We start from the raw sequence: 19650 nt of genomic DNA on the forward strand, positions 1-19650 counted from the left end.
CACTATTGCTTGGAAAGGTGGGAAATCTAATTCCTAGTCCCCACCCAAGTGATCAGGATTGTAGTTTCCCTGAAGCTAGAATGCCTAATATGTTTATAGGGTTCTTACAGAGAATGAAATAGTGTTTTGTTCAAGTAGGAATCCTGTGCTCACTTGCCTGAATAAAGTGAGACTTTCTGCTTTATTGTGTAATTGCCCTTGATACTTGTTAAATCATGCACCATTACACTGAAGTTGCAGGTAAAAATCTCAGCCTATAGAACAATCAGGTTGTTCAGCTCCAAGCCTATGATTATAACCATATGTTATGCCTAAGTTGCTGACTGTGCTATATTCAAAATCTATGTTCTATTATTATGACACTCATTTCAAGTATTTCTATAAAGCAATCCTGGTAGTCTGGATCATCTGATGTGCAAAAAGTATCGCATATCCCGATTCAAGTCAGTACTTGTATCACAAACTATATTTAATGCCTTCTACATGTAATAAATCTCTCCCCAGAATGTATTAGATTAGAATGAAAATATTGCCTAGGGGCCCACATTCTGGGATAAACCCACCAACCTCTAGGATGATTAATATAGTTCCATTTCTCTCTTCTTTTGAAGTTGGGCAATTATTTTTTGCAAAAGCTAAACTTTCCCCCCCAAATGGTCATGCCTGACAAGTTCTCAATTAAAGCATACCAGAGACCACTTTCCTACAATTTTGCTTTTTCCAGGTCATTGTTTCAATTGTTGTATTCTTATACTCTTTTTACAGTATTGACATGTTATGTTCAATGTTTGCATAGTTTTATTTAATAATTTGTGTGCATTGTTTTATGTGTTGCTCTGTGCTTCTTTGGGAAAAAAACTGATAAAACTAAAAATATAAAAAAACAAAAAAGTAATAAAAGAAAAAGTATAAAAAGAAAAATATATAAAAATGTAATCATTGGCTCTTCATCCTGCACAGATACTTTCAGTTACGATTGGGATTATTATCTTGAATGGGACAAAGTTGACATGGCTAGTTTGTCAGAAGGCAGACCTAAGTCATTTGCATGTCTGCAATTTCAATTAATCTGTAAACCACTAGTTGTCTCATAAGAATATTTAGTTATTTCCAAGGCAAGCATTTTACCTATAAATGGAACATTGTGGCATTTCAATGGATAATAGTTCCTGCACTACTTCATATTCTATGCTAATGTTCAAAACCATATTACCCTCTGATATTTGCTTTGACATGATTCTGCATTATCTTAAGGAATTTGTTCTCACCCACACTATGTCATAATCAAGCACTACATTCTTTTAATAGGGGGGTATGTGTGTATGTATATGTATATGTACATTATGCTGCAAAAATTCAGATAACCACTAGTTGGGAGCAAAGAATTTTCTTTATTTTTCTGCTGTCCAATCCAATTGTTGCGGCTCAGATAGCCTTACTTTTAATAAACAGTATAGGATATAATTGGAAAGACAAGAGATTTAGGACTCCCCATACCATGCAAAGTATTTAATTCTGATTTTTACCACTTCAGTTTATAATAGAATAGGTGATGATACTCACCAATTTGTAGTATATTTTATATAGGAATTAATAGTAATGTAAACATTTCATTACTAGCTCCTATTTAAATTTGACTTGGGTATCTCTGAGATGTTGGGGTCAAAAGAAGAAATAAGAACTTCCCAAAGGTTTCCAGCAATTTCACTTGTACCACATTTGTACTGGATATCTGAGAGACTACTTGTCTCTAATCAGTTCTGCCCGCCCAGTGCATTCTAGCAGAATGGGTGTGCTCCTGGTCCCTTTCATTAAATATTGCTGCTTATGGGACCTATGAACCAGGCCTTCTCTGCTGTGGCCTCACTTTCTGGAATAGCATCCTTTTGGAGATAAGGAGGATGACCTCTCTCCTGAGCTTCTGGAAAGCCTTGAAAATGTAACTCTGGTCCCAGGCCTTGAGTTGATGTTGTCATTGTTTAATGGTCCCTTGTTTTCTTTTCTTTTTGTTTTGTTAGCAGAGTATTTGAATCTGTTTCACTCTGTTTTTATGTAGTTTTAGTTCCATATACTGCTCAGAGTCCACTGGAGTTGGGGAGTCCAAAGTTTTAAACAAACAAATAAACCTGCTTCTGCAAAATTTCAGCAGCTTCTGCAGCCAGATAATGAGATGAATCGATCTAAACAACATTTATAAGGATGTGCTGACAGGCGCTACTTATGTCTCAGGTGGGTTTCCTGAAAGCTGTGATTAATCCACTTAATGGTATACTTTGTGATCAAGGCATTGCCCTCCCAGGTAAGTACTGTATGTACATTTCCAAGAGTAAGATAACACCAAACTGGAAAAAAGCAACTCTGAATCATATATATTGACAATGCGTCCAGGATAATGCCACAAATGAGAACAGAATTCAAACCACTGTTCAGGACTCTGGTTTGATTTCATTTTTCTGGAACTATTTAAAAAAGAGAGTAAAACTAACGTTATAGAATTGTCACTTTTTTTCACTTAAATCCACTACAATATTCCTAGATCTCAAATATTTTTTTAATCACAGGGATATCTGATTTCCTTCTAGGAGAATATTTAATGCCAGAAAAGCATACTTGGATCCCATGAGGCAGTGCTCCACACCTGCAGAATATGTCAACTGGAGTAGAAGAGTGATAGTGAAGTATTGCTTTTCTTTCCAAACATGCAGTCCATGTATATTTTACACACAATTATGAGGAAGTGGAGGTAGTAGCATGTTGCCATAATCTATTTCAAAACTTTGACAAAAGTTTGATACTGATATTTTGAAAGCTTGGATCTTCAAGGCCCCAGGGAAATTCTTGTGCATTCCTGTATGTGAAACGAAGACCCCTTAAATCTCTTGATTTCTCTGGCTGAGCTAGAAGAAAGAGATCCGACCTAACAGGAAACTCCCTTGTCAAATACACTGTCTACTTTGTATGATTTCAGTTATTATAGGTGCCTCTTGAAAAATACTCTTTTGACTTGCTACAATAGTCTGAGGAAAAGAATGCACATCTGGACTCAATCAAAACTGAAGTGTCCTCCTGACCTAATGAGAACAAAGGGGCAATATTTCTCCACTCCTGTGTGTTCTCTACCATAGGAGCAGGGCTGAGCCCCATTATAACATGGAGACATTTATGAAACACAAAGAAGGGATACAAAAATACCAAGAGAGTTGAGGAAATAGCTACCCATTGTCCCAACATTGGGACTGGTTTATTTTTGAAAGTGAAAAATTATTTCCATGTTTTGCATTACAAAATCATGAAAAGGGAGTTTATCATCAGAATATACAGTATGAAATGTGGTAAGAACTTTCCAAGATGTCTCTCAAAGGTGCTTTTTCCAAAAGGCAACTGGACTGCCTTGGTTTTTCCTTTGAAAACATTCAGAAGCTTCTCAAAGGAAAAAACAAGATAGTCCAGTTGCCTTTTCGGAAAAACATCTTTGGGACAATCATGACCTGGATGAATGAAAATCTCCATAGAGATTCCCGAGATGTGCTTGAAAACTACAAACAATAAAATGTGCCCATCACCCACAGCTTGAGAAACTTATGCATGACTAAGGTAAATCAGGAAACAAGTTCCCTTTTCTCATGTTACTTCTCTCAGAAATCTTCATACCATGAATAATAGAATAACAGAGTTGGAAGGGACCTTGGAGGTCTTCTAGTCCAATCCCTGCTCAAGCAGGAAACCTTATACCATTTCAGACAAAATGGTTGTCGAATCCCTTCTTTAAAACCTCTATTGTTGGAGCACCCACTACTTATGAAGGCAAGTCATTCCACTGATTAATTGTTCTAACTGTCAGGAAATTTCTCCTTAGTTCTATGTTCATTGACCCACCTTCTACTTTAGTTTCCATTGATCCCATCTATCTTTCAGCTGGTACTTCACCTGCTATCTTCCACTTAGCTCTAGTATATGAGAGTGATAAGGCTTTCATGCCCTGGGTGATGTCTTGATCACAAAGCTTTTCTTTTGATAATTAAAAGGTGAAATCAAAAACAAAAAGGAATATGGAGAGAAAAAGGCAAGAGTGACTGTGGAGCCAGACTATTCTTGAAGTGTGCTCATCTATCAAAAAGTCACATTATCTCATCCCATGTTTTATTGAAAACTTCCATCATTTAGACTAAAAAAGGTAATCTCTTTCAAGTCAAGTTCAGCTGCTCAAGATTACATGAACCTAGTGTGTAATTTTCATGACATCATATTTTTCAAGTTCCCAGCCTGGCATTCCTCCCTCAGATTTTTCTAGTGCTTTCAATCCAAATAATCATGAGTTATAACTTTGTTTAGTTTGTTCAAGATCACCCAGAATGAACTAGTTGCTTGACCTGCATTGAAGCCATATCATTATTTTAAAAAGCTGGGTTCTTCTTTTCTCCCATATTTAAACCTATGCATATGATTCCTTTGAAGGAAATGTGGAATTTCATATGATAGTGCCCATCTACTCTGTTGAAAAAAAACCCCTACCAATGAGAACTTTTTGGAAAGATGGCCATTAATTATTCCACACGCACCCATGTCACTAGCTTTAAAAAAAATGGGCAAGAGATCTCTCTTTCTGTCATATGCGTGTGCAATTGTCAAGCATTCTATCTCCCATTTTCTGGGAACCAAAGCAATGATCAACACCAGAATCTGCTAAATCTAATCTCCATTCCTCTCAAATAGGACAAGAAAAGAGTGCAGAAAAGAGCAACAAAGATGATAAGGGGTCTGGAGACTAAACCACATGATGAACGATTGAGGGAACTATGTATGTCTAGTCTAGAGAAGGACATAATAGCAGTGTTCTAGTACTTGAGGGACCATCACAGAGAAGTGGTCAACCTATTCTCCAAAGCACCCAGGGGTAGGACAAAATGGGTGGAGGATCATTAAAGAGAGATCAAATCTAGAACTAAGGAGAAACTTCCTGACAATGAGAACAGTTAATCAATGGAACAACTTACTCCAGAAGTTGTTAGTGTTCTATCACTGAAGGTTTTCAAGAAGAAACTGGACAGCCATTTGTCTGGAATGATAGGGTCTCCTGCTTGAGTAGGGATTGGACTAAAAGACCTCCAAGATCCCATCCAACCCCATTATTCTATGTTCTAAGTTTGAGATATTAGAGCAGTGAACAAATACCTGGAAGAGTACACAAAGGAATTGGAGAACACTCCATGTTTCTGTATTACTTTGCCCAAGGCAAAGGACAACTTTGGTCTCCTTATTCCTCACAACCAAAGAGACTCCAAAACTTAAGAGGAGGTGAAAAGAAATGAACTTTGGAACCATACCAAAATGAAAGGGATAGCACTCTGGTCTGCATTTTGCTGAGTCGGCCAGAGATTCCTAAGAAAGTGAATCTAGATTTAGTAGCTAAATAATAAACCTTTAAGAGATTCAAGAATGTATGTATAGAAATTCAGATTAAAATAAAGACATGCTCTATAGATTGGGAGACCAATAATCCTAATGGATTATTATGGCATGTGATTTTATAACAAATATAAAGATCACATCATGATACCCCCCCAGTATATTGTGTTTATGAGTTAATACTTAATGTGTTAATATTGAGCTACTCTCTCTCCCCACTCCCTCCCTCCCTCCCTCCCTCCCTCCCTCCCTCTCTCTTAGCCTTAGGAAGCAGGTAAGGGCAAATTACTTCTAAAAAATCTTGCCAAGAAAACTGCAAGGACTAGTTGAGGCAATTGCCAGGAATCAAGGCAACTCAATACAAAGGCAGCAAAAAAAGTAATGTATACCTGTAAGACTATAGTATATACAGAACAAATATGTTTTCAGTTGTATTATATGTGACTCACTGAAGTATATCATAAATATAGTGAAGGCAAGGGAGGTGACTGCCTTAAATCTGAAAGCAAAAGATCTCCAATGCCACTCACTCCTTTCCCTATGCCTTTAACATACATGATCATACAGGTTAGGGCAATCATACAGTATATACAATGCAGAAATCTAGAAAACTACTGGATGATTGCAAAAAGCTAGATTTTTTCTGTATCCTTTTGCTACCCTGTCTTTTTGCAGCACAGACGTTTTATATTGACGTGTACATAAACATTAAGGGACTGGAGGCTAAAGCATATAAGGAACGGCTGCTGGAATTGGGTATGTCTAATTTAACGAAGAGAAGGACGAGGGGTGACATGATAGCAGTGTTCCAATATCTCAGGGGCTGCCACAAAGAAGAGGGAATCAAGCTATTTTCCAAAGCGCCTGAAGACAGGACAAGAAGCAATGGATGGAAACTAATCAAGGAAAGAAGCAACCTAAAACTAAGGAGAAACTTCCTGATAGTTAGAACAATTAACCAGTGGAACAACTTGCCTCCAGAAGCGGTGAATGCTCCAACACTGGAAGTCTTTAAGAAGAGACTGGACAACCATTCATCCAAAATGGTATAGGGTTTCCTGCCTGAGCAGGGGGTTGGACTAGATGACTTCCAAGGTTCCTTCCAACTTTATTATTACTATTATTATTATTATTACTATTATTATTATTAAACAAACCTGGCATGAAGCAGCCTAGAAATATAAGATATCTCTGGCTACTATTTCCAAATGTTACATTGGAAAAACAATAATACAGCAAGACAATAATATCAAATACTTACACTGAAAAAAATACTATTAGGCAGCTGTTAAAATTTAAACTGCTTCAACCAACTGCATTTTTTAAAGAAATCTCAAATGTACGAGTACCAACACAATCCAATTATTGTTCTATTCATGTTCAAATTATCCTGGTTAAAAATCATCTAGTATGATATCTAGCATTACTGTTTTTATTACTAATCAGATTCTCATATAAAACCCTTAAGACATTATTAAAAAAAAAGGATTTTAAAAAAAGAATATCATTACAATAAAAGTAAGAAAACTTTTTTTAAAAAAATAGTCCTAAAACCATCATTCATTTTATTGAAATAGCAAGTATTAAACAGGCGTGGGAGAATAAAAATATTCCCAGCCTGGCACCAAAAGGAACGCAAAATAGGCACCGGGTAAACTGTCCCTGAGAGAACATTCTTACGCTATGACGTTTAGCAACAAAAACTCTTCAGTTCAAGTTAGATTAGGCCAATGATTAATATCAAGAGACCACTTAATATCTGGTATATATTAGAGGGATTCAATTCAAACCAATTCAGACCAATTCTTGGTTTCTCAAGGAAGAGGGTATGATGAGGAGATGGCTTAGATCAGATATTCCTAAACTACTGAGACATCCTGAATATGCGGTTCATCTTTGTAAATTTAAACCAAGTTGGCAGAGCATAAAAAATCCCAGGGCTGTTTCTTTGTTCTTTTAAAGTCCATTTCTGATGTTATGTAAATAAACTGCATGAGATTCTTCTAACAACAGAAACTAGGCAAACTGGAAGCTCGTGCTGAACAAGTAGATTGACTTGGGACAGTTAAAGTCGGCTGTTTTGCTTTCCCAAATAAGATCTCAACTTTGGAATGTATGTGAAGGCTTTTCAGTATAGCAAAAGATTTGGTAGGATCCTCCGTTGCCGCCTGCTCTACACTGGTCTGGGGCTGTACCTGGCTCTGTAATGTTTCTTCAGTAATAAATGGGAAGTCCTCAATTCATTTTTACTGGCAAATCAGTTTCAGAGTTAACCCCTTCAATATTGTGCCCCTCCCTGTAACCTTTCTTAGGACCAGTACTTTGCGCCTTTGCTATAGCTGATCTCTGAAGGGTTAAGCAGCTGGCTTTTCCCAAGACAAAGGAGACCAGCCGTTAATCAGGCTGGAATTTGGAGTAATTGCACGTTGACAGAGGCGCTTGATGGCAGCTGACCTTGAACAGGGATGCGAAATGGCAAATATTTATTCATGGAGCAGTAGACCTGGTCCTTACTGCCACATTAAGAGAGTTAGGAGCTATGCACTGCTTTCTGGGTGCTGTCCTAACTACTACATAAAGAAAAGTGGCTGCATTCAGAGAGGAAGTGTGATAACAGGATTATCTGAAAATAAAATGACCAACAGTGGTGTGTCACTGTTTAAGAGAGGGAGAGTTGTAACCAAGCAAGCTATATTTGCAAATATTGCAAAGCCTACAAATGGGTATAAAATATGGGTTCTTTGGGTCAACATGCTCCAATAACTTATAAATGATTTTGTGACAAACTTTTGTGGATCACTGTGGATGACATGGAATACGTGATTGGTAGAGCACCTCAAACTCTTACTATGGATTTAGCAGGGCTTTGGATGTATGAATTTGGTAGTCTTATTTTCCATTTCTTATTAAGATGGGGCTATGTAGCATTCCATTTGTTTGAAAAGAAAATTAGGGATCAAAGAAATCAAAGGATTTACGCTTGTTCCTACAGAAAACCCATTGTAGCAGACATTCTGGCAAAAATGTGCTAAAATGTACTCTTATTTCTTGTTTTTTTGTACCAATGAGTTCACCTTACAATCTGCCTGATAAAATGGGACACATAGCCACAGGTGTGTCAGCAGAGTATACAGTAGTAAAAAAAAAGAAGTCCAGATGGCAGTTGTGATGGTACAGTCAAGACTCTAATTCCATGTGTGATGCGTATAAAAAACAGGCAGAACTTTGACTGCACCTCTACAGCTGCCATTCTGACCTTTTTGATCATGCCTTATGAACACTCCTGCATAGCCACCAAGGAGTCTACACACATTCCGTTTCTTTATATTAAAAATTCCTTCCACGCAGGAAGGAATTGAGCACCATAAGAAACAATGGCCTTAACCTGGCCCTTTCCTTGGCATATGGAGAATTGAAACTGGGCAGTAATATGAATGGAATTGTCTAGTCCAGCGTTTTTCAAAGGAGCAATTTTAAGATTTTTAAGATCTTCAGTTCCCAGAATTCCTCAACCAACTGGTTTAGTCCATTAGTTCTTGCTTCACACAGAGCTACACAGTTATTCAGTCCTTTTGTAAAGTCACATAATCTGTTCTGTGGAACTGCCATCAGTTGATTTCAAATAGAACTTCCAAAGTTTAATATCCAACATAAATATCCCTTCTGCAATCATTCTCTCTCTCCCTCCCTCCCTCCCTCCCTCCCTCCCTCCCTCCCTCCCTCCCTCCCTCTCTCTTTTATCTTTTAGCAGTACAGGGCAAATAGTGTTGAGATGCTGATATTTCTGAGGCAGGCATACTTGGGGGCAAGTTGGCTTATTGTACTGAATTTATTTTAAAGCAAAATAGATGTCTTCAGCCTTTTTAGACTTGAGCGTGTATCTTGGTTTCAGTCTTAACTCCAGGTGACTGCCTAGACAAGTTTATTCAGTTTTCTTGGCAACAAGTGGTTTGCCTTGCCTTCTTCCTAGGGCTGAGAGAGAGTGACTGGTCCAAAGTCATCCAGCTGGCTTTGTGCTTAAGGCAGTTTCATGCTTTTCTACCCTGGTACCTTAACCACCACACGAAATGTAGCCTCATTCTGTGTAGGTTTAATTCAGCTATTTTTTGTTTGTTTGTTTATGTAGAAAAACCCTCCAGAGAAAATAACAATCACTAAACTAATTTTTAGCATTTTTGCTGACCAATTTTAGTCAGCAAAGGAACATAGTTGTGGGGGGAGGAGGGAGGATTGTAGAAAAGGAGCTCTGTGTGTGGCAATTTGCCCACCACTGTGTAAAGTCAGATTCATCTACTTACAACCATTTTTCTGCTTCTGTAATATTTGTAGAGAAGAAAGGGATTCTCATCATTCAAATATACACAAAAAGAAAAAAAAAGGTTGAAAAAAACCCTGCTTGTCTACAAGACAAAGATGGTTATGGACTATGGATGATTATTCCTTGATGCCCCTTCAGGCTTTACCACAATGTCCAGGATCTTCCTGTTTTTTTGGTTATCTCGCCACATAGGGCTGGGAAATGGCATTGTTCACATGGATCTTTCCTGTAGGAAGATAATCTGACTCCTGGGCACAGATGTTGCTGCTTAGGTATCTCCCCAAACTTGTTTCAGTCTCAGAGGTCTCCTGTTGTATCTTAAACTACTGTCAGAGTTTAGCTGTCCCTGTCTAGGAGTCAGGATCTGGACTACAGCCAAGCCCTAATGTTACCAGAAAATGGCTAGCTATAGTTTTCAGTAGTAATTCCTTGCAGATCTTATTTACGCTCAGTTAAGGATGGCTTTTCAGGACCCTTACAGAGAATTTAAATTAAATTTCATAAAACTGGGAAAATAACATTCCTGAGAGACCTGAGGATATTAAAAAGAAATGCCACTGATTTCTTCTAACAAAGATCAATAGTTATGTTTTTTGATACTCAGCTATAATGATAAATGTTATGCTAAAGTAGGACAAGGTCTGTTGTAAGAACTATGTAATTGCTGCTGATGGCTTATTTATTTTCTTCATTTATTAAAATTGTTTGCCACTCATCTTACCACAAGGCGACTGTCTTCATCATGCTATCATTTTCAGTTAACAACAACCCTCCCCCCACTAATGTAGTAAATACCGTATTTTCCGGCATATAAGACAACTTTCTAAAGCGTGGAAATCGGTGCTGAAGTCAGGGGTCATCTTATATGCCGAGTCATCTTATACGCTGGAAATTACAGTAGGTTCTGGCGGATAAGACTTTCTAGGCATGGAAATCGGTGCCGAAGTCAGGGGTCTCTTATACACCGGGTCGCCTTATACACCAGAAAATACGGTAACTGGATGATAAAGATGCATTAACAGCTTTGAGAATACCACAGAAAAAGCCATAGTTGTACGCATAGTTGTACGCATAGTTGTACACATCTCATTGAGCTCTTCCAAGCATCCTTTCTGATATAAAGCTTCTTTAGCTTAATATTTACTGATCCCATTACCTATCCACAATGACTATGTTATTCTGTGACAACAACACTTTCAACATTTATTTATTTATTTGATTTATATAGCTGCCCATGTCACAGATGAGATTCTGGACAGCTCATGATACCTTAAAAACAATGTTTTAAAATATCCATGAAACATAATGAATCTACATCAAGAACAAACCCAAAGCAATCAGCAAAACGATCCCTGGGGACAGGCCAACTGACCCCAAAACTTCATACTCTGGAGCACATCCACGTCTTCAGTATTTTATGAAAAATCATCAGAGTCAGGGCCAATCTCATCTTGAGAGGTACAATGAACCAGAGTTCAGATGTTGTGACAGAAAAGACCTGCTCCCTCTGTCCCATTAGGTGGAGCAAGCCCTCCTATCAAACATGGTGGGATACGTAGAAACAATTTAAAAGAGGCACTCGTGTAACCTGGCCCCATGGAAAGAAGAGCTTTAAAGGGAAAGCCAGCAACTTGAAATCCATCCAGAAGCAAAATGGAAGCCACTGCATCTCACAGAGCAAAGGTATAACATGGGGGTAATAGCTTCCTATAGTGTCACATTTTGAACAAGTTGCAGTTTCTGGATGGTCTTCAAGAATAACGCTATGTGGAGCATATTGCACCATTTGACTCAGGAGGTGAATAAGGCGTGACTCGCTCTGAGCAATGCTCCCCAGTCCAGAAAGGAGTGGAACTGGTGCACAAAATGTTCTGCAAAAGCCCTCTTATCATGGCTGCTACCTATTCTTTGAACAGGGACACGAGTTCAGGATTGTGTCCCAGTTCTCTTCATCTCCTTATCCACTGTGTGTAAGTCAAGCTATAGAAAGGGATTAGTTGATTCCCCCTGGTTCCCCTCCCCAATCACTTCTTAACATAGGATGGGGATGGGGGAGGATGCACGCTTTGACAGATGGCTGGATCTATGGATTTAGCCATCTGTCAAAACCTAACACTAAGATAGCTGATCAATGGGATGATTGGGCTCTGCCTGGTAAAGCAGGGCTGGAATGGGAGATTTGACTCTTGACCAAGCTTCTGGACTCTTTTCCAATTCTTTGTGGGTACTAGAAACCTGGTATATTGGAAATCTGATGACTAAAAACTCATCTCATTTCTCTCTCTCTCTCTCTCTCTCTCTCTGCTTTTTTATTGACCCTTCTGATTGTGGTCTGTAAAGTCCTACATGGCATAGGCGCTGGTTACTTGAGGAGCCATTTCCTACGTTATCAGCCTGGCCAATTCAATCTAGCAGGGTTGGTGTGCCCTGCTAGATTGATGCTAGATTGATGCTAGATTTGCTGTGAATCACCCAAAGTTGTTTGGCGTCAGATGATGTCAAAGTGGAATAAAATAAAATAAAAATAAAACAAAACTTTGTCACAGGTAGATCATGGTTAGTGCACATTTGAATGCAATATTTGAGTTAGCGTGAATTTGAAAACTGAAACCAGGTCGCCTTTAGTGCAACCTCAAATTCAATTAATGTAAGATTAACTTGTGCAGAATTGAGGCTAGCAGTTGCAATTTTAGACTCTGCTAAATGAGTGTGCAATTTGAGTGTGCACAAAATGATGAAAAGGAAGATTTAGGGGATCTTCAGAGGAAAACTGTGTAAGTTTAAAAAAGAAGAGGCTCGTTATTACATTAGAGCAAAAATTTGATATAATTGACCAATATGAACAGGGTTATAGCAACCTTAAAATAGGACAAGATGTTGGAATGCCTGAATTTCTTTTCTTTTCTTTTCTATAACTACGCTCTGATTTAGTTAACCATGCATTTAAATTATAAGTATATTCTTTTCATCCTTTACTACAATGTTTCATTAATATCCATATAACAATTTATGTTTTAAAATGTTCATTTCCTTTTTATGTTGAACTGGAACCAATTACGATATTTTCCATAGAAGTATCACTATGAATAATGCAAATTCAAATAATGCAACCATTTTGGGAGATTCATTAACTACACTAATCAAAACCTGCTGGCAATTCAACTTAACTCCATTATTTGCGTTTGTATTTCCAATCACAAAGACTATAAGGTAACATGATAAAGTCATTAAGTTTATATTTCTCCTTTGTGGCAGAACTGTTCAAACTCACTATATATTTTGGTGTAGAAATCACTTTCTTTGCTCTTAGATCATTTGGCCATGGGTCTTGACCTAAATTAAGAAATTTTGCTTTATGGCCAACCCTTTCATAGTTCAGTCTGAAAGAAAAATGTATAGGCTCAAATGTTTGAGGCTGAATTCTTTAGTGTTCTTGGGTAGTAAAATAAAGTTTGATTCTGTTTCTCAATTGCTATTACTGATCTAAACCATGCTATAGCCAATGAGCAGCTGAGAGCCAAATACTGCTTAGCTAAAAATTAATAGATTTTTTTTTAGTCAATAATTAAACCGAATTAAAGGAAATCTCACATTTCAAACAGTCCAGTTAAAGATTCTGCTGGTTCAGTTTTGCCTTATATGAATGGCCCAGAAAATGTCGCAACACATCAGTTTAACTAATTAAAATTCTGTAATTGAATTGAATTTGTAAAAGTCTTCTGTTATACCACTTGAGAAGATCCTATGCCTCATCTCTTAGCTGGATTTTTTTTCCTGGAATGGACTTGTTATGTTTAGCTACATTCCTTTCTTTTTTTAAAGGACCTGGCAAATGACTAAAAAGAACACCCAATTTAAGTATGCACTAATCTTTCTAGCAATGCCTGAGAAGAAAAATAAAAATAAAAAAAAGATCTATTATTCACTTTACTTACCACCATGCTGTGCCTTTATCCAAAGTAGATTTCAGGGAGATAAACAAAAATCCAATAATTGATATTAAAATAACATTTAAAACAAAGGTAGTCACAGAAATCTAACAAATAATATTTTATGTAATTTACAGTAATTTAATACTGAAGTATTGGATCAAGCTTTACTGATCACAATATATTGTAATGCAGAGGCAAAAACCAAAGATTTTTCATCCAGCTATAAAGAATTTAAAATGTTTGAGCAAAAAACAACAGATGCTAGTTGTAGCTCTCTGTACAGCAGGCTTCCCAGAAAAGGCCCTGTCCTCCATGAATGCAGAACTCATGACAATGGAACTAAGTATAGGGCTTCCCTGGTTTATTTTAATGCACAGACAGGCAAATAGGGAGGAAAATATTTCTTCATAAATTTGGCTCTCATGCTATTTAAGAGTTTAAAGATACGTTCCAGCAAAGAGATTGGGTTCAATAGCATGCCTATTCTCAGAAAAAAAAAGATGAAAAGGGCCAATGCATACCAATTTCCAACTTTAAAACAAGAAAAATATCACTATGTCATTATTTCTGGGATGCTTAACTCCGGTGTGTAGTTATGATGGACCATCCACTGCAAACACTGAATTTGGTATGGAAGAATTGGTGGATAAAGTAAAATGGCTGGTTACCTATTTAAGGATTACATGAAATCTCTCACAGATAGTTTTGAGGGAAATCAGTAACAGTAACAGAGTAGGAAGGGACCTTGGAGGACATCTAATCCAACCCCCTGCTCTTGTAGGAGACCTATACTATTTCTGATAAATGGCTATCCAATCTCTCCTTAAAAGCATCCAGTAATGAAGCACGCACAACTTCCAAAGGCAATTTGTTCCACTGGTTAATTGTTCTGTTAGGAATTCTCTCCTTAGTTCTAGGCTGCATCTCTCCTTGGTTAGTTTTCCATCCATTGTTTCTTGTCCTGCTTACAGGTGCTTTGGTAAATAATTTGGCCCCTCTTCCTTGTGGCAGCTCTCCAAGTATTGTCATGTCCCCCCGGGTCCATCTTTTCACTAGACTAAGTATACCCAGTCCCTGCCATCATTCTTCATATGTTTTAGTTTCTAGGCCCCCTAATCATTTTTTAACTCTTTTGAGTTTCTAGGCTCCTCTTCTCTGAACTCTTTCCAAAGTCTCAATATCTTTTTTGTACTGGGGTGACCAAAACTGGATGCAATATTCTAAGTGTGGTCTTACCAAGGCTTTGTAGAACGGTACTAGTGCTTTATGTGATCTTGATTCTATCCCTCTGTTAATGCAACCTAGGGTTGCCCTGGCTTGTTTGGTTGCTGCCGCATGCTGTTGGCTCACGTTTAGATGGTTGCCTACTAGGACTCCAAGATCCCTCTTGCTGTTATTAGTGTTGAGCCAGGTTTCACCTAGTCTGTACCTGCACTTTTGATTTTTCTTGCCTAAGTGTAAAACCTCACTTTTTCTATTGTTGGATAGGGCCCAGGGAACTAGTCTATTGAGATCCATCTGGACCTTGAGCCTGTCTTCTGGGGTGTTGGCTACTCATTTGTATAGGTAGGTACAGATAGGTACAAATACTTTGTATAGGTGTAGAAAAATAAAACACCTCATATTTTATTCCATATAGTGTGTTTTGATTGTAATAACATCATAAAAAGGGTTACAGTTGGAAAATATAGACAGATATCCCACAGATATGATTCAAATATCTGTAAGACAAATGTTCGTGCCTATTGAGCATTATCCGTCTGTCACATTGCAATACCCTACCACCCGCTTTTCTTTCCTCATTTTAGTCAGAAATAAGAAGCCCATTTCCTACCTGGAAATGCAGAACAGTATAATATTTCAAGAGGCAACTATTTTTAAAAATAATGTTATTGTGTTTGTTTTTTAAAGCCAATGGCAACAACTTTTTAAAAATTAATGTAATTTCGTTTTTATTTTTTTATTAAAGAATGATTCCTTTTTACAGAAATGATTCTCAAAACCACTTTATTTCAGGCTTTCTATTTAATTTCTTTTTAGAATGTTTATGTCACTGACAGATTACCTCATATTTAAAACCTGTTTTCAAACTAATATTCTTGCTCATACAGCTATTTTCTTTAAAAAAAAAATAGCTTTAGAAAGATTAACAGCATGAAAGGCTGGCCTCATGGAATTTTATGCAAGGAGATTTCCAGTGAGATCTGGCTCTTTACTTCCTTTTTTCCTGCAGGTACCCCAAATGTGCTCCGGAATGTTTCGCCCATGTCTCCTATAGCGGAAATCAGGAATGCTTGGAAGGAGAGGGAAAAATCCCTGTCACAGATGGATACCATTATAGTGGTACAACAGTCAATTAATTCATTGCATAAGGGCTTTATATAACTTACATCCCACAAATCAGATGAATCTATATGTATATACCACCACTATCACACATGGTTGTGATCACAGAAATTGATTAATATGACCTGCAATTTTTCAAATGATTAAAAATTTTGATAACTACCTTAGAAACCAATATAAATAGCCAACAAAATGAAATTCAGTGTAGAGCAAAGTAAGGTCTTACACTTGGGAAAGAAAAACCAAAAGTACAGGTATAGATTATGTTAAATCTGGCTCAATAGCAGTAACTGTGAGAGGGATCATGGAGTCCTAGTAGACAATCATTTAAATATGAGCCACCATTGTGTCACAGCAGCCAAAAAATCCAATACAATTCTAGGATGCATTAACAAAGAGACAGAAGCAAGATCACAGGAAGTATTAGTATCGCTTTACAAAGCCTTAGTAACACCACACCTGGCATACTGCATCCAGTTTTAGTCACCACATTATAAAAAATTAAAATAAGAAAAAATACCAAGGCCCAACACACTTGGGACAAAAAGAGAATAATACATATTACATATAGAAAATCATTCAGCTTAATTTTTCATTAAATTCTGACTTTATGAAATAATATTGATCAAGCTATATATTGAGGAAACATATCAGGAGAGACCAGCTCACATATAAAAAAAGTGTATCAGTGACCTAATATTGTAAATCTAATCAAGGTTAACCTAGCAGCAATAACACTATTTCAGAACAAATGATCTATAGTGACTCTTTAATAAGGCTTTGGGGGCAAGCGACTATCCATGAATCAATTATGTAACCTATATTAAATTTAAAATTGGGTGGCTTATCTTTGTCTGAGCTATCTGGGGAGTCCTTATCTAATCAGTTCACATAATTGAACTGTGCAGAGTGGGACATCTATGGCCCAGGAGCTGGTGACCATTTATCTTGTCTGTGACAGCATAAGAAAAAGGTTAGTTTCAGAGTTCTGCATGCTAGTAGCATACTTCATCAGTTGTGAATGTGTCACTAGGAATTGACTTCAACTGGGCATTTATCTTCAACTCTGGGCAGCTGATCTCTAACACTGGGCAACTGCTTTTGCTACAGACAAAATAACTCCAATGAAATTCCTAACTCTGGCCCCTGCTGCTTCTATCCTGACTCACTCTCCACTTGCACCGTGAGCTATTTTTGCTGATCTGACCTCAGTTTTGCCCGGCTGCTATTGTGCAAGTTTTGGGTTAAATGAGAATCACAGTGTTCACGCCTGCTGGAGCTGCAGTACTGTACAAACTTTCAGCAGCTGAAGCAATCTTTTCAGACAGACACATTGTCCTACAAGATCTAAGAGATCACCTAAAAAAATGTGTGTCTTGATACATAGCCTAAAACTAATCTCAAGATGTGTAATTTATGGAATTAAAGGAATGATAACCAAGAGTAATTTACTTTAATATAACCTGTGATATCAGACATTCGTCCATCAGAGTTAATAGTTTTTAGGTTTATCTTGGGAATCTTTTAATTGCGGAGGTTGGAAAATTTTGATGCATTTCACTCTTTCCAAACCTATGACTTTAAATTCTGTTTCTCTTTTTCATTCCAGACACATGAAGCTTAAATTCCAAACATCAAACTAAACAAACCAACTTACATTATGATTTAATACAGGCTAGGAACACATACAGTCTGGTTCCCATACTATGATAAATGATCATATTGTTTGATGTTGGGCAAACAATACATGCAGATTTATACATGCCAACAAATATACCAAGAAACAATACAATGGAGATTTCAATATCAAGTAATTTAGCTTCTGAAATCTTTATTACATAACAAATATCCCAATGTATGTCACAGCTGGTTATCTCTGTTTATCTCTGCTATATTTAAATTTGTATTAAAAATTATAATGTTCATAATATAACAACATAAATTGTAATTAATATTGATAGAATATATACTTTTGTTCTTCTTTATTTCCAATACTTTGAGGTAACTAAATAACAGAATATCAAAAATGTAATTACACCAAATAAGTAACACTGTATTGAAATAACATGATGTATCAAGAAAAAAGAAAAAAATGCTTTCTTAAAAAGTCATAAATTAATGTGAACCCAGCCATGCTCTTTCTCACCCAAATGTCACCTAATGGATGCACGGGCAATTGAGCCTACCATCCAACGTATCAAGGCCAATGACGCTATTTAAACGGGTCAATTCCCACTGTAGCACAGGCAGAGCCAAAGTTGAGGAGAAAAAACATCTCCATCACATCTTTAGGCGCAATGGCTATCCCATGGGGTTTGTGAGACAGCATAGTAGACCACATCGGAATCATAGGGACTCACGCTCCAATGTGACAGCAACGCCGGCCACACGGACAACCCTCCCTTACATCCATGGTGTCTCTGAGGCCACGGCACGGCTGTTGGCCCCCTACAATGTGAGCGTTGCCCATAGGCCCAAGCAGACACTAAGGTCCAAGATCATGAATCCAAAAGAGCCGCTCCCCAATGGTCAAAGATTGTCTGTAGTTTACAGAATCAATTGCAAGGACTGTGCGAGCAATTACATTGGGGAAACTACTAAAAGGCTGAGGACCAGGGTACATGAACATGAACTGGCTATTAGAAGGCAGGAGCAACAACGCTCACAAGTGTGGGCCCATATGTCCAGCTTTGGCCACACGTTCGATCTAGCTAATGCAGAGGTTATAGCTCGTGAGACTACCAAGGGTGGCCGCCTACTCAAGGAAGCCTGGCTTTCTGATGAAAATTCCATCAACTGGCATATAGATCTTTTGTCGGCTTATCAGACTCTTAGGGGATGGGAAAGACAACACCACGGTCTTCTGAAAAGACACTCAATTCTTCCTTCGCAGGATTAGGGTGGTAGAATGATGGATGAGATGGGCACGATCCCTAAGGAGGACGATTATTAAAGGGAAAAACCAGAGACTGAAACAATGGGACAGCATCTTGCATAACTGGGACGATGGCTCTACAGGTGAGGTGACCACGACTCCCATGGGCGGAGATGATGGACCAAATGGCCCTAAGCCAGGGATGAATGGGCAGAGGTGATCTGGAAGGAGGGGGAGGGAGGGGGAAGACGCAGAGCAGGAATGCCAGAACAGCTGCTTTTTGCAGGACTGGGGTGGAGGAATTACGGGGGAGACAACAATGGCCTTGGGGGTGGGGGAGGATAATGGCCCTGGGAGGGATGGAGACTGGGTGCAGGGACCAGTTGACAGCCACCCTCCAAGTGCTTGCACACACTCTAAAAGAGCACTTGAGGATCGTAAAACAACTAGCGGAGCCAAGGACAGTTTGCCTGATGTGGAACAACTCTGCACGGTATGGAGTAAGACACTCAACGGGCCAATGACGCGCTCAAAAAGCCGGGCAGGAGGTTATATGAATTGCCTTCCTGATCTCCTTTTACTTCAACTCTGATGATGTCGGGAGTTTGGCCTGACGAAAGCTTAGTGACTCTTTTTAACCACAGGCTTGTTTATATTAAGCAGTTTGGTTTATTATATCCTGGTGTTCGTTTTTCTTTCTTATTCGGTTAACATGATGCCCAGGATTCGCATTTTTAGCATTTTAAAAGACATATATGTATATGTATGTATAT

General features: G+C 38.0%; 2 protein-coding genes across 5 annotated transcripts in view; both read left to right on the top strand.

Moving 5' to 3' along the window:
• Window positions 1-2207, top strand: part of CCDC42 (coiled-coil domain containing 42) — a 64761-nt gene extending 62554 nt beyond the window's left edge. Inside the window, exon 8 of the transcript XR_005558112.1 lies at window positions 2057-2207. The gene's annotated coding sequence lies outside the window, so the exon portion shown is untranslated. The remainder of the gene's footprint in view (window positions 1-2056) is intronic.
• LOC120313319 overlaps window positions 1-19083 on the top strand; it is a 38763-nt gene extending 19680 nt beyond the window's left edge. Inside the window, exons 2-4 of one of the 4 annotated variants that reach the window (XM_039355113.1) lie at window positions 15145-15222; window positions 15890-15999; window positions 17612-19083. In XM_039355113.1, coding sequence (XP_039211047.1) covers window positions 15145-15222; window positions 15890-15999; window positions 17612-17619 — 196 coding nt within the window. In that variant the 3' untranslated portion in view covers window positions 17620-19083. Of the gene's footprint in view, window positions 1-15144; window positions 15223-15625; window positions 16365-17611 lie in introns of those variants that run through there. The other 3 variants (XM_039355111.1, XM_039355110.1, XM_039355109.1) reach the window with 3 other exon arrangements.
• Window positions 19084-19650: the final 567 nt, after the last annotated feature.

Source organism: Crotalus tigris, unplaced genomic scaffold, assembly GCF_016545835.1.
Source record: "Crotalus tigris isolate CLP2741 ecotype Arizona unplaced genomic scaffold, ASM1654583v1 scf7180000018599.1079084, whole genome shotgun sequence".
Lineage (NCBI taxonomy): Eukaryota > Metazoa > Chordata > Lepidosauria > Squamata > Viperidae > Crotalus > Crotalus tigris.